General features: G+C 49.7%; 1 protein-coding gene across 2 annotated transcripts in view; it reads left to right on the forward strand.

Annotated features, from left to right (window-relative positions):
• The window catches only part of Sobp (Sine oculis-binding protein), a 173,206-nt gene extending 157,910 nt beyond the window's left edge, over nt 1-15,296 (forward strand). The window contains exons 1-2 of one of the 2 annotated variants that reach the window (XM_070538617.1): nt 2,329-2,963; nt 12,592-15,296. In XM_070538617.1, coding sequence (XP_070394718.1) covers nt 2,888-2,963; nt 12,592-14,318 — 1,803 coding nt within the window. In that variant the 5' untranslated portion in view covers nt 2,329-2,887 and the 3' untranslated portion in view covers nt 14,319-15,296. Of the gene's footprint in view, nt 1-2,328; nt 2,964-12,591 lie in introns of those variants that run through there. The other variant, XM_070538616.1, reaches the window with a different exon arrangement.
• Nucleotides 15,297-25,199: the final 9,903 nt, after the last annotated feature.

Here is a 25,199-nt window from a genome sequence, read left to right on the forward strand (position 1 = left end):
TAAATCTAAGCACACGGGTGTTTTCGCATTTCGCCCCCATCGAAATGCGGCCGCCGTGGCCGGGATTCGATCCCGCGACCTCGTGCTCAGCAGCCCAACACCATAGCCACTGAGCAACCACGGCGGGTCAGAAATGCTAGAAAAACCACACGACGAAGGCCAATGACATACCTCACCACGAGCCTGGCGGGCTGTGCGCTTTTGATAAACTGCACGTTGGCACCTCATATCGGCTGTATATAAACTCAGCGGGTTCAGAATGTTGCCGGTGCATGTCTGCGTCGTAGTGGTGATCGCTTGCGCGTGACGTCGCTGACTTCACGCTGCAACACCTTTGTTCATGTATTCGCAACAGCTGTTGCTGCAAATGTGAAAATTCTTTAAAAAAAAGTTAAGTGCACGTAGCTTCCTGCTTCCTGCTTCCTGCACGTAGCTTCCTGCAGTGGAATGCAAGCGCTGAGAGACAATAGCCGGCAAGACGCCAGTGGAAGGAGTTCTATATCTATGGAAACATGCCGGCAGAGACTCCTGACCACGTCACTTTGCCTTTCGCTAACACCAAGCATGCACCAAACGCATGCTGCGCTAAACAAGAGCAATTCTCTTGTGCAGAGTAACATCAAGCCGCTCCATCTGACGCCATTTCTCGATTATCCTCCGCGAAGTCAAATCCTTTCGCGCAGAACCGTGCGCGAGCTCCACGCGTCCCGTGTCCACTTCGTACCTCTTTAAAAGAAACGGTCCCTAAAAGTCACCCGCCCAGAAGAGTATAGCATTTACGGCGGTGCCAGCCTCCGCGAATCTTCTTTCTTGCCAAGTACGTGCAGGGACACTATAGACGCCAGCCTTCCTTTCGAGGCTGAGCCGAACGCAAAGGGCAACATTACGCGCATTTTTCAAGGAGCCACAGCCCACATCTTTGAGCGGGCTTTCCTCGTGCATGCGTGCAAAGCGGCCCCGGCAGAAATTGGCGTTATTTTAGCGAACGGCGCCGCCCGCGCTCAACGTAGTGCTCTCACGCAAGCCACTGCGAAACAACAGTGTGTCGTTTTGAGTTTTCGACCTGCTGGAATCGGAACGGGAGAAAGAAAAAGCAATAAGGTAGAGAACGGCGAACCGGGTGTTTAGCATCTCCGGTTTCCGACGACGATTCGACTGTTGGCCCACTGTTTCTTTTTCTTTTTTTTCCCTCTTGTAATACCCGCGCACAGTTGAGGGGGAAGGCGTACACGCAGGCATTAACAAACACGGCGTCACGCACACCCAGGGTTACCCTCGCATTTCTACTACTCCGCTCAGGGCGCCAAAGTTCCCGGACAGAAAGAGAGCGGCGCGTTTCCGGAGGAATCGGTTCCGAATTGGAGTAAATGGAGCGCTCAGGAAACCAAAATGCCGCCGCCACTGCTCCCCCCCTCTCCGAGTACACGTGAGCTCAAGCCAGGATTGCGAGCGTTTGTGTGTCCACTTGTGGAGACCTCTCGTGCATAGAAGACACCGATGGAGGGGGAGAAAGACCCGGCATACGCAGCAGCAACAGCAGCCGGTTGAAGAGCAGGCTGCCGTTCAGCCGGCGCATGGCCACCGCGCATCTTCTAAAAAGCCACGCGGGCCACTGCACACCCCTCCTCAACGCCGCCGGTGTACCTTCCCAAACAAGCGGATCGTTACTGTTCATTAGCAGTGGCGCCGGCCGGCATTTTGTCTCTGTGCCGAGCGCGCCGCGATAGTCCTGTTTTCTCCGATTCCAGACGGAGGGCGAGGAGGTTCGGGCGCTGGACCCTGCGAGCACGCGTTCGCGCTGCCCACCGCCGACCCTCGCAGCCGCCGCAGCATCCATGCTGCCTCATTACGGCCACCGCTAACACCCGAGCCGCTTTCTGTGTAAGAGACACGCCGTGGGCACGCCTCCTGCTTATTTTAAACGGTGGGAGTTCGTCCCCCTTCCTCCTCTGCTCGTTCCACTAGAGGGAGAGAGAGGGAAGAAGCCTGGAAAGAAGGTGTGGGGAAAGCATATTCACGCACAGGTCTTGTAGACTGTGTGTGTACTCGAAGGGACTTACACGTCCTTCGAAAGGTTTCATACGGCACTTGCACACAACACGCCCACGCCGCTCAGCGGTCTCTCGCCGGGACGTTTAGTTTCGCGTTGAGTGCGGGATAGAACGCGTGTCTCGTTTCGTGCGCCGGTCGACTTCATATTGGTCTCCTACGCAGCGTTTGCCTGCCACGTTTCCTGCCGATGTACTGAATTGAGCGCGGCGTACCTATCACGAAGGTGTTATTTCTCTTCGTCCACTGAGGAGCTTCGTCGCAGGTCAGCCAACGATATTCGCTTTTCCCGTGTTCAGTACGATTGAAATCGGAATGCCGGCAATGTGTCATGATTAGCCACCGGCGAAAACGAGTGCGCTTGCTGGAACCTGGACCATTCGGTCCAAAGAAATAATCTGCAGCGTCCGGAACAGCCAAGCCGGTTGACCGGTCAAGATCCCCGTCAAATGTTTCTGCGCAAATAGGTACGGTCACAGCAGCGCTGATCGACTTTCACCTATAACTTCCCAAGACATCGGCGGGCATCGGCTTGGCCCTATGGGACTTTCAAGACCCGCATTCTCCAGTTTTCGTCGAAGGACCCGGCGCTGAGATTGTGTAGCGAGCGTAGACCGCTTCTCACCTGCCGTCGACAAGAGTGCCAAAACCAGCCTTCGCTCCGTCCTCGTCCAGCGGGGTCGGCTCCCTGTGGTCGAGCATCCCCGAGGACATGTGAAACCGCGGGGTCTCACGGTCTGGAACCAGGTACACGTCGTCCGGGCTCAGTCCACGCCGCGCCCGAGGGTGGCGCCCGGCCTACACTCGGCAGCGCGAGTACCCGTGAATCGTGCGTGCCATGCCTGTGCTGCCTTTCCCGCCGTCGTCCATGATCTTCGATGACCTGCCACGGCGGCCTTGGTGGAGGGGTTTGGGTATGTATGCACGTCCCGGTGCATCTTCCGAAGCGATACGAGGTCCGCTCGGGCGCCGAGTGTATGCCGGTTACTAGAAACGCGGCAAGTCAAGCACGTCATTCTCGTGGGAGAGCCATACGTATAGCTTGCAGTTCGCATGTACTTTATCGTCCGGCTATTCCGCAAACTGTATTTGCATATTTCTGGAAGCAGCTCCTTTCTCATTGGAACATGTGACTTGCAGAAGCTTAATTAATCGACAGGGCTTCTTGGAGACTGTGTGTCTTAAAGCTCACACCACCACCTGTCTCGTTATTGCCTCTGCAATTGCCTGCATGTCGAACGATGGCTGAAAATTGCCTACTCTTTAATTTTTCTGTTATACGCCGCATTGCACTTTTAATCCTTAATTAATCGACAGGCCTTCTTGCATTCATTCATTCACAAAACTTTATTAGCGTCCTGAAGCCCGGTCTTTTCAGACCGAGGCGGGCAGCGTCCACGTCGGCACCGCCAGGCCGAGCCTTATGGCGTCATCGTGGACCCTCTGGACAGCCCGTAGCTGATCTTGATATGAAGAGCTTGTTATGAACTTGTGCCAGTAAAGCCATTTTTCTTCGGGGTCGGCGAGAGTCGCGGGACAGCCCGCCAGCATGTGTCTGATGTCAATGATGCCATCGCACACGTTACATTCTGTCCTAATTTCTCTTTCTGGGTGAATTTTATTTATGAAATACGGAGTGGGGTACGTCCCGGTTTGCAGTAAACGTAGCGTCACTGCCTGAGCCCTGTTCAATTTTACGTGTGGCAGAGGGAATTGCCTACGCCCCAAGTAGTAATATTTAGTAATGTCGTTGTAAGTTAGTAAGTGATCTTTATGTTCCCCGGAATGGTAGTGGGCGTCGGTTCGGTTCTGACCGGCACGGCAAGCAAGTCCTCGTGCCAGGTCGTTCGTCACCTCGTTGAGGTTGGGCCGAGTCTCGTCCACTTGTCCCATATGTGCAGGAAACCATCGGATTTCAGTTTTGATAGTTTCGACCTTGTCGATAATTTTAGCCGCAGTCCCAGCTACATAGCCTTTGTCAAAGCTCTTAATTGCTGCTTTGGAATCGCTATAGATGAAAGACCATTTACGGTTCCTGATGGCTAGAGCAATCGCGGCTTGCTCCGCCACCGTGGAATCCTTAGTGAAGATGGTGATGGCGTCCCGTACCTCGCCCCGGCTGTCGACAACCACGGCGGTGTAGGCCTCTTTGCCTTTGACCCAGGCAGCGTCTACAAGGGCCGCCTGTTGTCCTAGCTGTTCAATTTCTTTCAACAAAGCTTTCGCTCTCGCTTTTCTCCTGCTAACATTGTGTTCCGGGTGCATATTTCTCGGGAGGGGGGTGGTTCTGATCGCGTCTCTAAGTTTCGCGCTCAATTCTACCTCGGATTCCTTCGGATTCATTGATCTATTTGGGTCTGTCCCTATCGCTTTGAGTATAAGCCTGCCCGCTCGCGTTTTCGTCAGTCTTTCCTGCTGCGCCATCTGTTGTGCTTCCGCCATCTCTTCTATCGTATTGTGCACGCCTAGGTTCATGAGCTTCACGTTCGAGGTGCTGATGGGTATACCTAGGGTAGCCTTCACTAACTTTCTGATCAGAGTGTTTAGCTTGTTCAGCTCGGCCTGCGACCATTTAAAGAGACCTGCCACGTAGGTGAAGTGACAGAGAGCGAAGGCGTGCACTAGCCTTAGAGCGCTGTCCTCACCCAGGCCTCTGTGTCTGTTGCTGATTCTCCTTAGTAACCTGATGACTTGGTCCGTCTTGTTGGAAATGTGCTGAATGGCATTCAGGTTTGTACCTCCCGCTGCTATGTGGAAGCCTAAAACTTTAATATTTTCCACCTGCCTGATCGCGGATCCGTCGTGACAGCGTAACATAATCTTGGGTTCCTCCCCGCGGACGTAGCCCCTGGGTCTTCGACCCCTGCCTGCATGTCGAACGATGGCTGAAAATTGCCTACTCTTTAATTTTTCTGTTATACGCCGCATTGCACTTTTAATCCTTAATTAATCGACAGGCCTTCTTGCAGGCCGTGTGTCTTAAAGCTTATGCCACCACATGTCTCGTTATCGCCTATGCAATGACCTGCATGTCCGAACGATGCCTGAAACTTGCCTACTCTTTATTTTTTTATTTTATATACCGCATTGCACTTTTTATCATATTTACAATCTTCACACTTAAATTATGATTGGCATACCATTTTGCACTTCGGTGGCACAGGCATGGCTGTTTATGCTTAGGTACCTGTATCGTTATGATTCCGTGTACTGACCTGCTGTCAGGTCAATGGATTATCGTGTCATGAGCCTGTGTTGAGACTTCTTCGAGCACTGCGGCATTCGTCGTCAGCGTTTTCACCGTGGATTAACATAAACATTATCTCGCGCCGAGCATGACGGCTTGGTGGCCGAACAAGTACATGAAACCTGATTATAAACATATTGCGTGCTCCGCCTGATAATGAAGAATGCCTTAGTCGCAGGTTCCGGATTAGTTCTGAAACACATGGGGATCTTTAACGTGCACCCAAATCTAAGTACGCGAGCTTTCTTGCATTTCGTCCCCGTCGGAACTTGGCCGGCGCAGCCGGGCTCCAAGCCGCGACCTGGAGCTGAGAAGCGCAATGCCGTAGCCGCTAGGGTACACTGTAAAATAATTTACACCCTTAAACGTGAAAAAGGGTGTAAATGTGTCTATAACTCACGCCCTTGGGGTGTTGGTTATACAAATCACACCCTACGGGTGTGAGATATAAACTTATTTACACCCCTTTTCACTTTTAAGGGTGTAAATTATTTTGCAGTGTATCACGTGCCGTTTACTCCTTGCAAGAATAAAAGATTGTATTGAACATTGCTGCTTACCGAACATCCTAAACTTACAAATAGCACATTGAGGGAAGCAACACGACATATCGCTGCCATGTGCGGCAACTTCATGTCCCCTTTGTAAATTTATGAGGCTAGAGTAACCCACCTAGGTTGTACGAAAATTTGAACATTGTTGTTGTTGTTGTTGTTAATCATTCCCTGACTTTGATCAATCAGTTCGGACTGAGCTCAGTGGAATGCGAACCATTTGCAGGATTGTTTAAGCAACTCTTGATATTAGCTGATCTTCATGCTCTTTAGGTGACAGTACGAAGTCAAGTGATGCGCACTTGGTTATTCTTTATCTTGTGCTCAATGTATCTCTAAATAAAGGCGATGTCCATACCAAGTATTTGAACTCGGTTACGTTACATGTTTAGTGGCCGAAGCTGGAGTGCTGTGTGTTGAAAGTCGAAGTTTTCGCTTCGGTGTAAGAGAGCTTTTATTGAGCGACAGCCGAGAGGTAGGGCTAACTCTTCAATCTCTGGCTGGTTGCTTACTATTTACTATTTCCTTAGATGTTGCTCTTGTGTAGTCGTCTGCAAAACACGATTAAAAAAACAACTACAAAGGGAACTAATAAGCAGCCTAAAAAAGGTTTACACGAATGCCTCAAAAACATATATGTGGTGTACTACATGGACACAAATATACTGCTGTAGACTTGAGTGAGTGAGTGAAATATACTGCTATAGACGCGTGCACTGGAACGCGCATCATTAAAAAAAATGCATATATACTCAACCGAAGGTCTGCGTTAACGAATGGAAGGCTTACTAATTTAACATTCGAACATACTGCCCAAATTATGTTCACGTGCCTCCTACACAGCATGTGAACAATGCACAAATGCGGTAATGTAGAAATAGATTTAGCCGGAGCCCACTGGATGCCGTCATTTACTTTGGACCTTACCTTCGGCATTATGCATAGATCACATCCTCGTAAACATTAAACGCTGGCCCACAATTCGCTATTTGCAATTTGTTATGCTCTTTTCGTTGGAAGAACGGTATCGACTGACTTCTCTTTGGTATCTGGTAGAAAGTAATGTATAGGTTGTAAAACGGTCCGAGGAAATCAACATTATTCCCAGCTTTCTTTTATATCGGAGCTCAGAGCTCGTCAATATTAAGTGCGTCAACACTGCAAAGTGCGTATAAATTTGTACACGTACTGAAACATAGGAACGCAACGAACAAAGAGCCAGATGCAATATGCACCGGCGATCCCCCCCCCCCCCCCCCCTTTTTTTTATGGTGTTTTCTTACCTTCCTTATGTACGGGGCATATAGAATGTCGCGTCATTCATTTGCACGTTTCACAGACGCTTTAGGCAGGCCCAGCTGCCCAAACGTTCGCCATGTGCTACCAACAATCTTTCGCACAGGGCCTCAACACTCACTCGCGGAGGAGTGGTCATGTACATGTTCCCGCAGGACAACGTCAAGTTGCCAGACACCCATCAAAAGTTTCACTAGCAACGAACACTGTCCTTAGTGGACTGCTCGCTCGTATTACGAAAAAAAAAAGTGGTTGGCGTAACAGTGATTAGCTAGCCTAACCTAGTGCAATGTCAAAAAATTCTGTCTATACGTAATTCTACACTTATTATAACTCGGGCGCGTACTAGTTGGAGCATCGTATTTTGCAGTTTCCACCGCCGTGATTTCAACATCGTTGCACGCTCATGTGCCTTTTTTTTTGGCCGCCCACCTTTCGCCACCAGCTATAGGAAAACTGCCGGCGAGTAGCGGCGTGAAACTTTTTTAGCTGAGCGACACAATGAGAGCCTCCCTGTCGGCCCTGCCTCTTTTTCGTGTCTCTCTTGCTCGTTTACGGGGATATGCAGGTTGCTGGTTACCGATACATAGTTATGTCGTATACGGGAGCGTCTGGCTCGTCAATGCAGTCGGGCGTATCAGGTGCGTGTCGCGAACCTCGAGCGTAACTCGTTGCTAGGCAACTTGGCTTTGGCAGCGCGAAAAGCAGGCACCACGCAGGGAACAGGACACCCGCAGGCGCTCGTGTTCGCGTGTGTCGTGTACTCTAGCTGTGTGGTGTCTATGTGGATGTCTCGTGCGCGTGGAGCGACGAAAGATAGCTGGGAAACAAGATTTAAAAGTAAATTATTTCTGTTATCGTCTGCTCTGCGTCGCGCAGAGCGCTACATTTGCGACGCAGATGCAAACGCGTATATAGTGTCTTACCAACGAGGATGATGTAATGAAGTCAGGTTAATTGAGTTAAGCATGAAAAAAAAAATAAGTTTGCGCCGGGCGTCGCGGCTCTTGCGCATCCGTTCTGAGGAAACACTCGTATAATTATCCGCTTTAGACAACCTCTTTAATACATTGCCCTCCCCCACCCCCCCCCCCCCAAAAAAATATCATAAACGCAGAGGGCCAATTCTTTCCTACGGTAAAAAAAAAAAGTATGTAATGTTTTACGTCAGAAGCATTGACAAATCGTGACGCTCAACCGAAGCCAGCTACACGACCTCCCTTTCGCAAGCATGCATGCCTTCCTTTTTTTAACGCCGATGCGGGCAACTAAGTGAATTGCGGACGCATCTGCAGCAAAGATACCTGACTGATTAAAAATCAAATTATGGGATCTTACGTGCCAAAGCCACGATCTGATTGTGAGGCGCGCCGTAGTTGGGGGCTCCGGAATAATTTTCACTACCTGGGTTTCTTTAACGTTCACCCACAATGCGTGGTACATGAATGTTTTTGCTATACCGCCCCCATCGGAATGCTGCCGCCGCGGTGGGGATCGAACCCGCGATATCGAGCTCAGCATAGCAACGCCATAGACACTGAGCCACTATGGCGGGTTGCCCGACTGAACATGACTTCGTAGACGCGCTGGTTTGCTATCGCCAGGGGATACTGTGACGTAATCCTTCACCGGTGATGGCCGTCACCACACAGCGTAACCGCTGCAGACAACTGCTGGGTGTTCTCTGAATTCTTCGCACCTTGCAGCATGACGAAGATTATTGTCCTTGCATGTTCTTGCGCAAGCTATTTGTACTTTACGCGAACGGAAATTTACAGTTGTTCACAGTACTCGGCAAGTGTCAACAAGAAGAAATACTTGCGCGTGTCGCTTCATGCTTATTCGACATGCAAATAGCGCCACTTGATTCACTGATCCGCCTCATATAGCACTTACTCAGAGGCACTTCTGCGTACAAAACTTAAAGCACCGCTACAGCGCATCACTTACTCTGTGTCTTCCTCGTGCTGTGGCGGCTGAAGAACAAATTTTCTGAAAAACGAACTTTGAAGGAATGTCTTATTGTGACGGAGAGGTTGCATGAAGTGTACGTGACGGAAGACTGGAAGTGAGACTCGCGGGCTGAGATTTGGCATTGCGAAGAGCTCCGAGCTTGCGAAACGCCTGTGGCGTCTTTACAAATGTAATACTATTTTTTCGTAAGTGCAGTTAAAGGGGACTCGCGTTATCTTTGTTTTATTTTACAACGCTGAAGACAGGTATACGCTGCCCTAGCAGAAGCGGTTACACAAAGTACATCTCTAAGTGCTTTTCAAGCAGTAAAATGTTATTATGCTCAACAGTAGATGTACGTGAAGAATTCCATAGCTGAACGGTGCTAGGAAAAAAGTATGTTTGGAAAAAGCTTTGTCCTGGCGAGGTATGGGCGTTCAATCACGCTATGATTTAGCTGTGATAACCGATTTAGTGGAGCAGGCACGTATTTGTCCCGTTCTAGACATGTTTTAAACTAACATAGCTAATAAAAGAACTTTATCGTTGTTGTGTGTGGCACTGTTCTTAGAGTGGTTGAATCTCAAGTTAGCGCAACATATCGGAAACTGACCATGTAGCTCGGTAATTTGGTAAAATGAACCTAGCTGCCAGTCGCAGTACGAGCTAAATCTTCGCGATATCTTTAGAAAAACTCGGATCCAACGTGATAGCAGTGTACTCAAAGACTGGGCGAACCAGGGTGTGATATGCCTCAAGGTTAACGTTTCAGGGATAATTTTCTGGCTTCCTTCGCAAAAAGCACAGCTTTCTGCAGGCCTACGTGCTCTTGTTATCGATATGCAAATACCAGTTGAGTTTATTGGCAATTGCTAAGCCCAAGCAAGTTACACAAGAAACTGACTTCATATGTTGGCCACTCGTACAATAAGTATAAATAAGACTATAGTCTTTTAAGTACTTATAGCCATAAAAAGGGTGTTAGTAAGATTAACCTGCATTCCCTTGCGTTCGCAACAGTCCGCGAGCTTACTATTTAATAGAACTTGCGATGCGTCGCCGTTAATAACGGAGTAGATTATACAGTCAGTAACGAACACCCTCATCATCGCACAATCATCAACATCGTTAGCAATTTAATTTACTTAATCAAAAAGGACTAACGGGTCGATGCCTTGCAGAACACCTGATAACACTTGTAATTAATTACACCGTGACCATGTAAATACGATTTCAACAAATCGCTTACGATTATTCAATACGCTTGAATCAAGTTAACAAGTGTGTCAAGAAGCGCCACTTCCCTCATACTGACAATCAACAGATTATGCAGAACACGGTCGAGTGCTCTAGATAGATAAAAATAAATGCGTCAATCTGGAGATACATGTCGATTGCGCAGCAGAGGGCATGAATGACTAATAGAGTGCTGTTTCGCATGTTGCTGTTTTCACTTAGCGACGCAGGGATTTCCGTCGCTCCGCGACTGCCGCGATGGTCGCCGCTATCCGCGACTGGGTTGCGCCAAGTTGGTCGCGCCGTCGGGGAGTCGCCAGAGATGAGCGCGATTTTCGGGTGGACCGGCAGCAAGCGTCGTCGACATTGGGCGTTTCTACGGACGTCTATATTACGGCGTGTTGTGCCGGCGTACCCGCAGTTGAGCGCTAAAGAATCGTAAATGTAGAACGTTGTTATTAAAGAGCACGATGCATACTACACTTAATCATTTTTTTAATAAGTAACAACATTCAAATGTATATATTACCGTTTTCCGTGGTGTTTTATTGTAACAATGGAGGCGCAAATATATTGAGGGCTGAGTTCAATCCTGGGCGTCGCTCTAATGGAAATCGCGCATGTGAAAAGCGAGGCGACGGGGGAACCCTGTCCCGCTGTCGTGTTGCGGTGCGCAGCAGCCGCATGGGCGCGATATCGCGAGAAGAAGTAGCGACAAACTTCGCCTGTTACACGATTAAGTACAATCGTACGCCGCTAAACAATGCAAACGTAGCATAAGTCGAACGTTTTAACCACATTGTACTATATAGTTTGAATATATGCCGTCATTGCCAGTGAGGAAACGTTCCACCTCTTCCGCGTTAAATGCTATGGTGCCCTATGGTAGGGAGAAATCAAAGCACTTGTACGGCTCTCGCTGGTGTCTTAGGTCTACAACGTCAAAACGAATATCTGATTAAAAAAAAAGACAGCATGATACATCGCATATTCTTTGTACTAAGTGAGGTTATACAAAGCGAAGACTGATTCTACCATTGAGTTCTGGTAGTCGCGTAGGAGGGCAAGTATAACAAGAGCGAATTCAGATGGAAGCGGGTGACCTGGCTGTTGCCATGTTGCTATACTTGTCGCCGGAAGCTGCTGCGTGGACTTCTGGGGCAACAAGCGTAATTTTCCGGCTGGCCAGCAGCCGGCGACGTGACAAGCGACGGCCATACTTGTTGCTTGTCGCCGTTGCTCGAAAATCCCGTGCCTGTTACGGCTTTACTCCGGGCTGTTCGTAAATTTCGGTCTATGGCCGGACACCGAAACTAACGTCGTGAAATACCTTTTGATTCGATTGTTTTTTTCAGATACGTTCACTGCAAAATACATAATCCACATGATTCGGGATCAGGACTATATCTGACTAAGCTTCTTTCTCATCAGCTCAACCAGCTCATCATCCCAGTTATACGGGATGTCCCAGCTAACTTTAACCAGAGTTTAAAAATACGCGTGGGCCACGCAGCTGGACAGAACCAAGGTAACCAACCAAATTGCCGCTCGACAGGCCGCTAGAGGCACTTTGAGTGTATTCGCGGGCTTTTTTCACGCTCGCAAAAACACTTTTATGTAGCACGTATTGAGCAACAAAAATCTGTCTCGGGAGTTTCTCATGTCCCTGTACACTTATCTCATTGACGCTTTTCATCGAATTATCATATTTTAGAAGTCGATTAATTAAATAAGACTATAGATGCAATTACGCGATATGACAAAAAGAATAGTTTGAGTACTTCCAAGCGACGGCGAACAACATTACCTTGGTTCTGTCCAATTACGCAAAAATTCGCGTATTTTTAAACTCTAGCTAAAGTTAGGTGGGACACTCTGTATATACGTGATTGCTTTCAGGTGCAGTAATATACAGTGCATCATTTCGTTAATACCTACCCGGCTGCAATTAATAGCTGGTGTAAGGTATGAACAGCACCACTTGGAGTGAAAGCAAATAATTTCCCATTAATATTCGGACAGCATATCGGCCAGATATGGCGCACAAGGGAAGGTGAACACAGCTGTGCTCCATGCAGGTATTTCGATTTCCTTCGTAATCTCCTGCATATCCAAGTGGTATTGAGTTTTGTCTGTTACGTTTGATTGTTTGGTGGATGTTATGTTCGTTACGCGACCCAGGAGTCCAATTCACTTACACTAACGAGCAAGCGTCATATTTACTTCTGCCTCCGACTCTCTTTTCCCGTGTCGCAGATGGGGCCAACCTTCCACCCAACTGCATCCTGTGCGCCTGGTGCCAGAAGGTGGGCATGAAACTGTTCACGCTCAAGACGACGAGCGGCAGCAAAGCATTCTGCTCCGAGCTGTGCTTCACGCAGTGCCGGCGCGCCTCCTTCAAGAAGAACAAGGTGTGCGACTGGTGCAAGCACGTTCGCCACACGGTCAACTACGTTGACTTCCAAGACGGCGAGCAGCAGCTGCAGTTTTGCAGCGACAAGTGCCTCAACCAGTACAAGATGAACATCTTCTGCCGCGAGACGCAGGCGCACCTTCAGATGCACCCGCACCTGCAGGACGCCGCCGCGGCCTGCAAGGTCGCCTCGGGGCTCATCACGCCGGACCTCTGGCTCCGGGATTGCAAGAGCAGCCAGCCGTCCGGTGCAATCAACGGTAACGACGAGTCGTCGGAGAGGGAGGACGACCACAAAAGTCCTCCACCTCCTCCGCCAGTGCTTCCGGTGCTGCCCCCGCCACCACCATCGTCTTCGGCGCCGCTTCCGTCGAGGCAGTCACAGCCGTCGCCGGATTCCGGAGCCAGCGGGGACCCGGTCAACCTTTCGCAGAAGCCAACGCACACCAAGCCGTCCTCCTCCAAGAGACGTCGTTCCCTGAGGTCCTCTCGATCTTCGCACGCGAGCAGTTCCCAAGATGCCTGCGGCGTTGGCTCCTCGTCCTCCGGTCACAACCACCAGGCGCACACCGCACGGTCGCCCACCAGGGCCACCAGCACAACTCCGCTGAGCAGCCCCGGGGCGTCGGGGAGCTCGACGCACCACCTCAACGGTCACCACCCGCCGCCGCCGCCGCACTGTCCTGGCAGCCCGCCTCCCCTAGCGCCCGTAATGCCGCCCCTAACACTGCCTTGCAGACCCGGGGCAGCACTGCCGGACCCGGGAGGAAGGCCGTTCCTGCCTCCTCCACATCCAGCGTTCCACATGTTCCCTCCAGTACCGCCGCCACCACACTTGCGAATGCACTCCAACAGTGCCGCTGCGGCCGCTGCAGCTGCAGCAGCGGCAGCGGCAGCAGCCGCTGCCCCTTCCGCTGCTTTACCGCCTATGCGCGCCTTTCTACCACCTCCGCCCCATTCCGCCGCCGGTCATCCGGCACCGACACCCCCGACAGGGGTCGTTCCGCCCATGGGTCTGCACCGGCCGCCTCCCCTCGCACTGCCGCCGGCTCCGAATCCTCTGCTCCCTCCTCCCACGGTCATGGTGCCGTACCCAATATTCCTGCCCATACCCATTCCCATTCCGATCCCCATACCACTGCCACTCAAGTCTTCAACTACGTCCGTTACCGCGCTACAGCCTCCTCCTGCGTCGTCATCTTCCTCGACGCCAGCGCCGCCGCCACCACCACCGCTGCCGGCGAGGGACCATCACCATCATCGCCGCCACCACCACGCCGGCGGCAAGAAGGGGTCGTCGTCCGAACACCGCCTCCGCCGGCACGAGAAGCGGCGGCTGCGGAGGCTGACCCCCGAGCACGAAGACATGCGGGACTCCGTGGACACGGAGGACGAGGGGAGCCCCGGATCAAGGTCGTCGCAGTCTTGCAGGCCGGCGCCCCGCCACGGCGCTGGCACACTTCAGCTCAGGATCGTCAGGAGCCCCTCGGTCACGGAGCAGGACAGCAAGAGACTTCTCGACGAAGAGGACGAGGGAAGGGACGCTAAGAGAAAGTGCCCGCGGGACTAAGCTGCGGAACGCGCGAAAATGAGACTGTGCGCTTAACTGGCGCAGATCGCGTGGTTCAAGCCTATCTGTGATGTGCACGTCTCAGTTCCTTCAAGTATGCTCCACGCAACCGGTTACCGATAGCGCGGTTGCTTCCGAAGCGCTCGCGCGAGTGAACTTTCTTAAAACGAAACTTCTACTGCTTGATGCGATCGCGGGGTTCAAGTCTTGCTGTGGTGTGCACGGGTTAGTTCCTTGACGCCGTGTTGTGCAGTTCCGGTTCCTGTGGGCCTTCGGACAAACGGCACAGCCATCTGCCAAGGAACCATCTACACGGAGTGCATCGCACAGTCGCAGGCCGGACACATAAGACTGCTACTTTTACATAAGCTCGTTATTGTGTCGTGCTCGTCATCCCTGGACAATGCTACAACGCGGACAGTAGCGAGCTGCATGCACAAGAGTGTTATAATTGTTGATGGCCTATCCGGTGTAGAGTCCTTTACGTTGCAAATTTATTGTTGTGCGCAAACGTTTATTAGTATTATTATATGTCATTTATTTCGCAGTCACTGTCATCTTAAAGAAAAGTTAGTCGTCTCTAGAGAAAGGCGCGTTTGTTGCCTGACTCGATTCTAGTGCTCTGCAAAACTGACTGAAAGTGATCTCTATAACATGACTTTTGCCATCGCAAGTGTGAAGAACTTATTACCATGAGCTGTGCGTACAATACATGGTGAATACCATCTTCGCCAGGAGCCTTAGATGTCCGAGTGGTGTCGTTAGGTCAGGGCATCATCATTAACGAGCTAATAATATTAAAGAATACTAAAGCAATTTGCCCTATGATCATCTGTAAGGTATGTCGGTATGAGCTACAAGCCTAGAAACTGCCAGCTTCGGTGATCACGAAGGTGATTTTACACTCGTTTACTTTCTTGCGCTCGAGGCACATTTTCGTTTAACAGCAGCCTTGCTGTCGATCTGTCTAGTTCAAAACAGCGCCACATGCGTGGGCCGGTATGAAATTCTAAATTTCATCTCGTTCACAAAAGGCCAATGGCGTTTATTTGTTTATTCAAAAGTTTGTAGAGTGATTTGCGGACTTCTGTTTGCTAAATGTCGGTCAATGAAGTTGGCGAGGTTGTGTTCTCCGGCATGCACTTCGCGTTGAAAAAGCATGTGCTGATGAGTAACGCAGTTGATGCACATGCTTTTAGTCCCGCCGAACATGTCGTTGCAGAAAGTAGATGGCATAATGACTTTGGTTACAGCTAATGTGATGCCGTTAGGGCAACAACAGCCTACGTTCTTGCAAAGTATGTGCTTTGTGAATGAGCGCCCATTGGGCCTTGGTGTGTTACCAACCACGATTTTCCCTGGACGAGAGCAGTAGCTCAGTTGGGGTACTGTTGGCGTAATCATAATTTGCTGCAAAAGGATACCCCGCCACGAAGGCTGATTTGCTGCAACTTTTCTGCTATCGAATAAGGTGTCTCATTCACACAGTGGCAAGGTAAGCACCATGATCGATCTGTGTCTTGTTTTTTCCCCTCTTATACACCTTCTGAAACTGTTCACATATACGGTAACAAACGACCATAAGCTTCACAAGCCGCCATGCCGTGAAAGAGCCGATCAGTCGAAGACAGTCATGCAGTTTTTTTTGTAGAAAAGTTCTCTCATATACGTGCACGACCATGAGAGACCACGAACATTGCTGTTTGTGTTTTGGGAGGTGAGCGTAGTGTTTTGTCACTGCACACTTGCCGTTGAGCCGGGGCTCGAGGGTTGCTGCGTTAGCAATAGAACAAAACTTGACTACGGCGAAATCGGGACGGTATTGTCGCACTTGCACACGGCGTGAATCTTTTTTCTTCTTCTTCGCCTGCACCCAGCCATAGCGCAGGCGTCTTCGCGAGTGCCATGAATCCTGTCGCATGGCTTGACAGTGGTGGGCACAGGGAATTCGCCAACGCTGTACAGTCCCACTGTAAGCCGAATGCCGACTGGATTGTACGAGATCTCCTCTGATGCCAAACAGAGTAGTCGGGAACAAATTATTCCGGCAACACCATTCCGCGAGGATGGGTCATTACATGTAAGATATATAATCGCCTAATCTTTGTGTATACCAGGTTCTTTCTTTTTAAATCGCATCGTCCATTTTCGAAAAGCACAAGTAAGCGAATGGATTCAGCTACTAAGCACAGTTCGTGCCTGCCAACCGCTACGTGAAATAAAAAAAGAAAGGTCTTTATAACGTGAGAACAGTCCACATTCAGTATAGCGCTATTCACTATTTATGTAACACAGTTTCTCTGTGCCAGGAGTGTTGTAGCGACGCATATTCGAAGTAGCGACATCATGTCGCGCTTTATGATCGCACACTGTTTTCTGTGCCCACCATTGCCCACCCATGCACAAGCAGCTCTTATTTTCGTCTGTACAAAGATGTACAGCACCATATATGTGCGTTGGTGCTGACACTGAAAACTCTATTATATATAAACTTTGTTCAAAGCAGCGTCAAAGTGCCCGAGTCCCTGCTTCACTCGTACGTTATTTTATTTTTTCATTTTATTTTTTTACTAGTTGGGTGAACCGGAACTTGTTTCTTGTGCGTGGCAGACCCTGTCCAGTTGGCTTATGGACAGAAGCCCTGACTTTCCCGCTCTGTCCACGCATACTTGAGTGCTGAGCACTTAATTCAACTGAAGCACCCGACCTTGGTGTGTATCAGCGGCTATGGCGTTCTGGCGTGGAGCACGTGAGTTCGATTACCTGCCGCGGCGGCCTCATCCCGTTGTCAGGCCGGATGCAAAAACGCTCGAGTATCGTGGTTTGGATGCACTTTGGTCAGCATTTATCGGAGGGGCTTCCATACGGTGTCGCTCATAACCGAGTTTAAACCTTTGGTACGCTGTGTAAACCCCACAATTTGAACTAGACTTTACCACCTTTGATTCATGCTGCATGGAACCGCCAAGGACTGGACACCGACAGGCAAAGAAGGCATGCGAAATTACCGTGGTTTTTAAGTTGTTTCTCTCTCTCTCTCTTCTAACGTTTATCGCGTGCGGCGCCGGCATTCGAGCAAATGCGTTCGAGGCGTATGCTCTTTTCATCGCGATTTAAAGCCAGAGGATTCTTGCAGAAGCACTTAAGTATTTAACCAGCGGCACCGCTCATGCTTTTCGCCTGTTCATTGATTTCAATTCACGGCGCTTCGAGAATCGTAACGAACACTAACGATTGCACCCGTTGCTACTGGCGACGATATTGCCGAGCCCTGCGCAGAAATCCGAGGGGCGGTTCGCGCAAGGCAAACTGTACGTCTGTTTGCAGCACGAAGACGCGACCACATCGAACCTTACGCGCAAGAAACATTCACAGCGCACGTCGAACCATGAAATTGCTGCTTGTTTGTTTTGCGGCGCCGCACCGCAGACAGCTAGCGCTTCTGGCGGCGAAAGCACCCAGAAGTAGGGAAACGATAGACAGCCGAGGCGTACAAAAACGAAGTTCCCTGTAGGCGCTCAGAAAGCTTGTTGATAAGAATTCTTCGTGGGGTCCTTTTCTTCCATTTCTTTTTTTTTTGTTTTCTTTAACGCATGTTGGACATTAGGCAACATAATAAAAAGAGCTAGGTGGCGTAACCCACCGCCCCGTTTCAAAGGGGCGCTCATAGCGTCCATCCATCCGTCCAGCAACTGCTTAAAGCACGCGGCCACCGATTAGGCGGAAACTCGTAAATCCAACGGCGCTTGCTTGCATTGAGCCGATCTCGCGCAAGGCGTTATCGGTGTAGGTGTTAGTTTGCGCTGCGCTCAAAGTGAGAGTAGTGCTATAGTACTTGTCTGAAGGGCGCCACAGACAAAACCAGCGCAATCGCGAGCCCAAGTACGCAGCGACAAACAGCTAACCTATCAAGATAAACGCGTCAACCGTGCAGAGGACAAAGTGTAATTAATCTAGAACGAGGCGCGACCTTCCGCTCACGTTATCCCAAGCCCGAGTGAACAGCTCGCGTGTTCTAGACGGTTAAAGTACGGTTAGGTTAAAGTGTTCGTCACTGTACGGTTAAAATGTTCATCATGGTAAGTTAGCTGTCCATTGGCTGCCCCAGCAAGACGGAACGTGTGAACTGGTACGCTGCTTCTTAGGGAACAGCGTACCGTGCAAGAACTGTGGGGAAGCATCCGAGAATTCTGAACACTGGCAAGCTATAATGAACCATGGACACCGTAGGGAAGCCGCTGGATAGTGGTAAGTAGAGCATTTTGTGACTGCTACGTTCTATATAACATATACGGGATTTGACGATGGGACGATAAAATTAAAAGCGAAATGGCTTGCTTCGCAGCTGAACGGCCAAATAAACAATCGACTCGTACGGTGGTGTTGCTAGACCAGGACCGCAAACGTCGAATTTGTCCTGTTGAAGTAGGATGGAAAGTTGGGGGCAGCTGCACTTCGCTCATCGTAGTTAAACAGCAGAGGCAAGCGATCGAGGAGCATACTGCAAGATTGCACTGTAGGACGATCGCTGTTTACGATAGTATGGCCTCGTGTGAGTACGGCGCACATGCACTTATATCTTTCTTTAATGGGACATGCATCGATATAGTGGAGCCGGCTTTCGTCAATGATCGTCGGATAGCTCAGCGTTGCGTCGGTTCTGGTTCATCACGTCAGCTACATTTGCAGAAGCGATAGCGATGAACGTGCTGCGACGATAACATTCGATAACATTCGACGATTGATATTGTCACGCACAGACTATTCTATGAACCAGACCACAAAATAAGCCTTAACATTATTCGGTAGATCCGACCGCCATTGTTATAAGCACTTGGAATTAAGCTGCCTGCCGTTCGTGTTCTGTGGCGTCGTGCAAGAGCACAGGGCTCATGATTGCTAGGTACTCGATTTTCCTCGCGTGTTCGATAGACGTTTTTCCTCTCTTTATTTTTATGCGAAGCATATTACGAGAGCTCAACCCAGCTCCTCAGGCGCGGCGGTGTCGCCTTGAAACCACGTGACACCGTGACGTCACGAGAGAGGAGAAGTGGCTTTGGCTCAACTCTTGCAAGATGGGCTGGGTGGGAATCGAACCAGGGTCTCCGGAGTGTGAGACGGAGACGCTACCACTGAGCCACGAGTACGATGCTTCAAAGCGGTACAAAAGCGCCTCTAGTGAATGCGGTGTTGCCTTAGAAACGAGCTGTTTCTAAGGCTCAGGCGTGCGTCGCTTGCTCAGGCACACATTTCGTTGCCGCGCCGAACGCTGCGTCGCTCGACGCTCACCGCGTCCAATGCGGGGCGTCCAAGGCGAAGCAGAGTAACGCATGAGTTGTTTCTTCGTCTAGCCGAACCAAATATAGCCAAGAAACAGCAGTTCACCAAGCTAAACAGTGGTTCAACAACTAAAATAAAGGCTAGTATGCTTCGCATCCTGGGCTTAACCTTACCTAAGCCACAGCCATTTTTTCTTTGACATATTGCTGTGTTATTAAAATTTGGTGTTAACCTTTTAGGTCGAAGCCACCGTTTTCAATTCAAATTAAAACGCGTTTTCAAATTTTCATCACTGCTAATGCCAGGGTGTCACTACTGCCAATGCCAGGCACCGGCTCTAGTAACGCTGGCCGCACAGTGAGAGCGTCGAAGCGTTTACACCTTATGTTGCGTGCCACCTGAGGACACGGGCCAACTGACGACAAAAAACTTCCGCTTTGCCATGTGTCGGCCTCTGATTTCGTGGTCTGGTCTAGAGAATACAGTGAAAGTTCATCCTGTCGTCTGGTCAACAGAATACACACTGCCGAGAATAAACCACTGCCAAAAGCATCAGTTAAAGATATATAGTTCTTTATTTTATTTTTTATTAATTTTGCACAATCTCGCGCTTAGAAAAACAAGCAACGCTCAGAGCACAACGACAGCGGTGAACTCAGCCGTCGAAGTCTGAACTGACGAGTCAGAACCGTCAGCTATTTCGCAAGTACTTCATTTATTAATTTATTATACCTCAAGTGCACCGATGAGGGGTGTATTACATGAGGAGGTAAGTAGTGAAACAAAATTTGCTCGATGAAATGGATGGCAGTTCACTTTAATTTATTGCAGCCAGTTGTGTGCACAGCGTCTGTAGGCAAGCAGTTCCATTCTCTTGCTGTTTGGAAAAAGAAAGAACTAAAATGGGCAGAGCTGCAAGCTGACGGGGTATAGACGGCTTTGTGGTGACTGATGCTTTGAGAAAGACGGTTGGAATGAATGACACTGGAAATGGCCCGAGATGTGTCATTAATCTTACAAAATAAACAGAGGTGAAACCTTACGCCGTAGGGCGATTGGTTTGAGATTATCCCTGGATTTAAGAGTGGAGACACTGGTTAAATAGGAATAAACTGAGTAAACAAATCTAACTGCACGAAACAGCCCCTAGCATGTTTATATGATTCACTTGGTACGGGTGCCATAGAACAGGTGTACTCTGGTTTAGGGTTAATTAGAGTTGAAAAAAGATGGAAGACGCTTAAGCTTCCCCTTTAAGAGTGGAACGCGATAACATTCACAGATCCCTGACTGCTTCTCACGCTTCCCGGCAAGTGGAGCGTCTGTAACCGTAATGTTTACCGGGATACACTGGCCGCGAACGCTATGACCGAAGGCGGGCTTTCTAGTAGAAACGCGGCCTCTTGCGTGGGCCGCGATGCGGTGGAGGCGAGCGCAATATGGACGCATTGCAAGGAACCGGGCACTGCGCTCCGTGGCCCCTGGGATATGCGCCGGCATGCGCAAATGGCGGACGCCGTGGCCGGTCTATATATGGTAGAAACGCTGGAAAACAGTTTTTTAACAGAACAGAACTTAACAGAATTATGTTTTCTCGTATTGTCAAATTATAATCGGACGCTATCATGTCTGTAGGTTGTGTGCAAGTCGTACTCTACAATTTTTCTACGTATTTTAGGTTGAGAAATTCAATTAGTTCTGTAGCTTCCTTGCGCCACATGGAAGGCCTGGGCGTGGGTGGTTAAATTTTTTTTTGTCGAAACGATTTCTGGCACCTGATGTACTACGATAAGAGGCCCTTAACGCTTTCGCTGTAATTGTTTTGATTTTAACTGAAGAACGGGCGAAGCCCAAGTTATGATTTAAATGTGGCCAAGATGACGATTGTCTTCATTCGTTACGCGTGCTACAAGATGACCAAGACAAATCATACGTGAGGTTAGTGCCGAGGTATTTCAAAGCTTGCAGACGTTCGAGTTATCGACGGCGTACTTGTGCGCCTGGTATAGTGCTGCGCGCGATGCAAAAACAGACATCTCCGGATTTCTTTACGTTCAAGCACATTAAACATTTTTATACGAGGTTTGGATACAGTTTAAGTGAGAGTAAGACTGAAAGATCCAAGCTGTCGTGTATAGAACGATAAAGAATTAACGCACTCGCCTGCGTATAGGCGGATGCTAGCTTGTATGGAAGAAGGTAAGTTATTTGTGTAAATCAAGAAAAGAGGACCGAGGACTGTTTCCTGTGGTACGCCTGAAAGAACTGGAGATAGGGGAGGTGAATGATTATTAGCAAGAACAAACTGTTAAAGCTTAGTTAAGAAAGCTTTTATCGAGTCATGAACAAGAGGGTTTATGTTTTTAGGCACGGAAGTTTGAAGACGATACGTTTGTGAGGGGCTTTATCAAATGCTTTTTCGAAGTCAAGAAGCAGGGCATCGACGGGGATGTTAGTTTCTAGGCAGGAGCTAATGTCATGCACGGAGAGCGCCAGTTGTGTTTCGCAAGAGACTCCCCGCTGAAAAACATGCTGATTAAGATAAAAAAGCTAGCTCAATTAGGGATATTACTTTATTGGAATAAATTATGTGTTCCATTATTTTCGAGCAGATGCAGGTTAACGACATGGGTCAGTATTGTTTACTTGCAGATGAAGAACCTTTTTGAGGAACTGCATGGGATGATATTGCCAACTTAACCATACGTTCCAGAGCGATAGCAAGTACTTGCGTTCGTTCGAGTTTGCGTTACATTGTTTAGCAGACGGAGAATAGTTACCCGACTTTAACAGTCCGTTCTTACAAAATATTTTGTTAGCTTCAGCCGAAAATACTGAACAGCTGATTTTCGAATAAGAATACGAATAGTTAGTGTGTAATATTCGATTCATATTCGGAACTTCGAATATTCGCCGGTCCTTATACATTTTTTATCTTACGTATCACCCTTATTTGATATTGTCGTCGCGAGAAGAAAAGGCACGCAGTCAGTTCCAAGCCAACGGTCGTTTACTGTTCGTTAATGCTGCAGCTACCACACACATTTCTTCGTGCTGGGCTTCAAGCGTTACTAGCGCGTGGAATTACCCCTCGGCCCCCCCCCCCCCCCCCGCTAACAAAGAGACCGTCTCGATTAGACTGCACGAAAGTTAGGCCAAAGAAAGTTGGGGATGGGTTCAATACAGCAGGGAGAGAATAAAAGAAACGAGAAATGAGTCAACGCGACTGGTAGGGCTTCATCCTGGTGACGTGAACCATCTCAGAGGAACGGGGTCTACGAGAGTGGTGCGATGTTTCGCCTGAGACAACGTCGTAGTTGACAGGGCTTAAGCGATGCAAAACTATGCAGGGTCCAAAGTAACGGCGCAATAATTTTTCTGAGTGGCCTCGTTGACGTATGGGGGTCCAAACCCATACGAGATCTCCCGGGTTGTATGTTACGTCTCTGTAGCGTATAATATCTCAACGAGCGTCTTGACTTTGTAGAGATAGAATTCGTCGCCGTGCAAGGTGCCGTGCTTCTTCGGCACGCTGAACAAAAGTGCCTGTATCTGATGTGGTCGTATCAGACGAAGTTTGTAGGAGCATCACATCGAGCATAGACCAGACAAAAAGGAGGAAACCCGGGGGTTTCTTGAAGCGCAGTGTTACACACAAATGTTACATACGGGAACAGTTCGTCCCAGTTTTTATGATCCATTGCGACATACGTGGAAAGCATATCTGCATTTGTTTCCTTGAGATGCTAGTTAACCCGTTGGTCTGCGGGTGATACGCAGTTGCCATGCGGTGCGTTGTTTCCCTCAGCTGCTGAGTATATCGCACCATCTGTGCCGTGAAGGCCGTACCATGGTCTGTGATGACGACAGTGGGAGCACCATGTTGAAGGACGATATTTTTTGACAAAGAAGTTGGCTACATATGAAGCAGTAGCTCGCTGAACGGCTTGGATATCGCAGTATCGAGTGAGGTAATCGGTAGCGACAACGATCCAGCGGTTATCAGCCGAAGACTTGGGAAACGGGCCGAGTATATCCATCCCGACTTGCTTGAAAGGTAAACAGGGAGGTCGTAGAGGCGGAAGCTGACCGGTGGGCTCCACTGGTGGAACTTTGCGACGTCGGAAATCTCGGCAACTTCTGACGTACTGCTTCATGATTTTTACCTGGGCACCGGCGGATGCACATCGCGTCGCAGCTGGCTCTGCTAATCCACCCTCAACCACCCGGAATATTTCACCATCGGCACGAAATCGTACAACCATCGGCACCGGCAAGTCATCTGCTTTTACTTGACACCAATATTTCCGGGCCGGACTCTTAGAGCGACACGGCAGTCTGAAATCCCTAAGCAGCGGTCACCGCGTTAAGCCTAAACGCGCGACCGCGACAGCTGCATGGCGGACGCGGACGTTGCGTCTGCATCCGACGCACCCTGCAACGCGGCTCCCAAGGGTCCGAGACGCCGAGATGACCGCCAGCAATTCCGACCTGGCAGGCCAACTGGACTGCATGGATGCAGAAGGCTTGGAACCCGAGCGCGACATCGAGTTCTGCGACATCGTGTTCTGCGACTAACGCCCCGGCCTGAGCGGAGCAGCCAACATGTCCAATGGTACACGTCCTCAGCCACCCGTGCCTCACACTCCACGGTACCGGGTGGTCGACGCTTGCCGACGGAGGGTTGTCGCCGAGGAGTCGTTCAAGGCTCCACCCGCCCCATTCGACTCACGCGAACGTCGACAAGGACCCGGCTGGCCTCGGCTGCCGCGCCTCCCCGCAGGGGACCACAAGGCAGTTCTCCGAATAAGAGAAGGTATCTCATTACAACAAGAAGCGGTCTCACCGCTGCGAGACGCGAGACAAACCGCACTCCGAGCCCCGCTGCCTCCGGCGGCGCGCAAACGAGTACGCAAGGAATAGAACATCGCCCTAGTCAGCACCCCGGACGGAACAGCTTCGCCACATTCAGACGCTCCTGTTCAGCAACAAATCGTATCAAGTCTCTGCGTATGTGGCTTCCCCGTACAACTCCTGCAAGGGGATAATCACAGGCGCCCTACCTATACCTACCGAGGACGCCTTCATGAACGATACGGTCACCTACCTCCGTGATATCAACATAATCCTAGCCGGGCCCTTCGGAACGAACGGAACATGCCTCTACACCTTCGAGGGCAGGCGAGTTCCCAGCTACGTGTACTTTAAAGGCATAGAATTTCGATGCAAACCTTTCCGTGGCATTCGTAATATCGGGTACCGCTATTCTTATTAATAAAACCCTCCCCTCCATAGACCGAACCCCTACCGGGGGTCGTTCAGAAGGAGGAACCGAGTACGCCGCTCTCGAGATGATCCCATCCAACCCCACATCAGGAATAGGGCTGTTAGTTGTCAACATATGCAGTCCACATAAAGATAAGGGCACAAAAATACCGGAAATTCTTGCTCAAGCAGGCTGTACACATCGAATCATAGTGGGAGACTTTAACGCCCGCTATACGGCATGGGATTGTATAAATAACGAGCCGAAGGGCAACCTTATACATAACACTATGATGCACCACGCATTTACTTTAATAGCAGATCCTGCTATACCAG

This window comes from Dermacentor albipictus, chromosome 5 (assembly GCF_038994185.2).
Source record: "Dermacentor albipictus isolate Rhodes 1998 colony chromosome 5, USDA_Dalb.pri_finalv2, whole genome shotgun sequence".
Lineage (NCBI taxonomy): Eukaryota > Metazoa > Arthropoda > Arachnida > Ixodida > Ixodidae > Dermacentor > Dermacentor albipictus.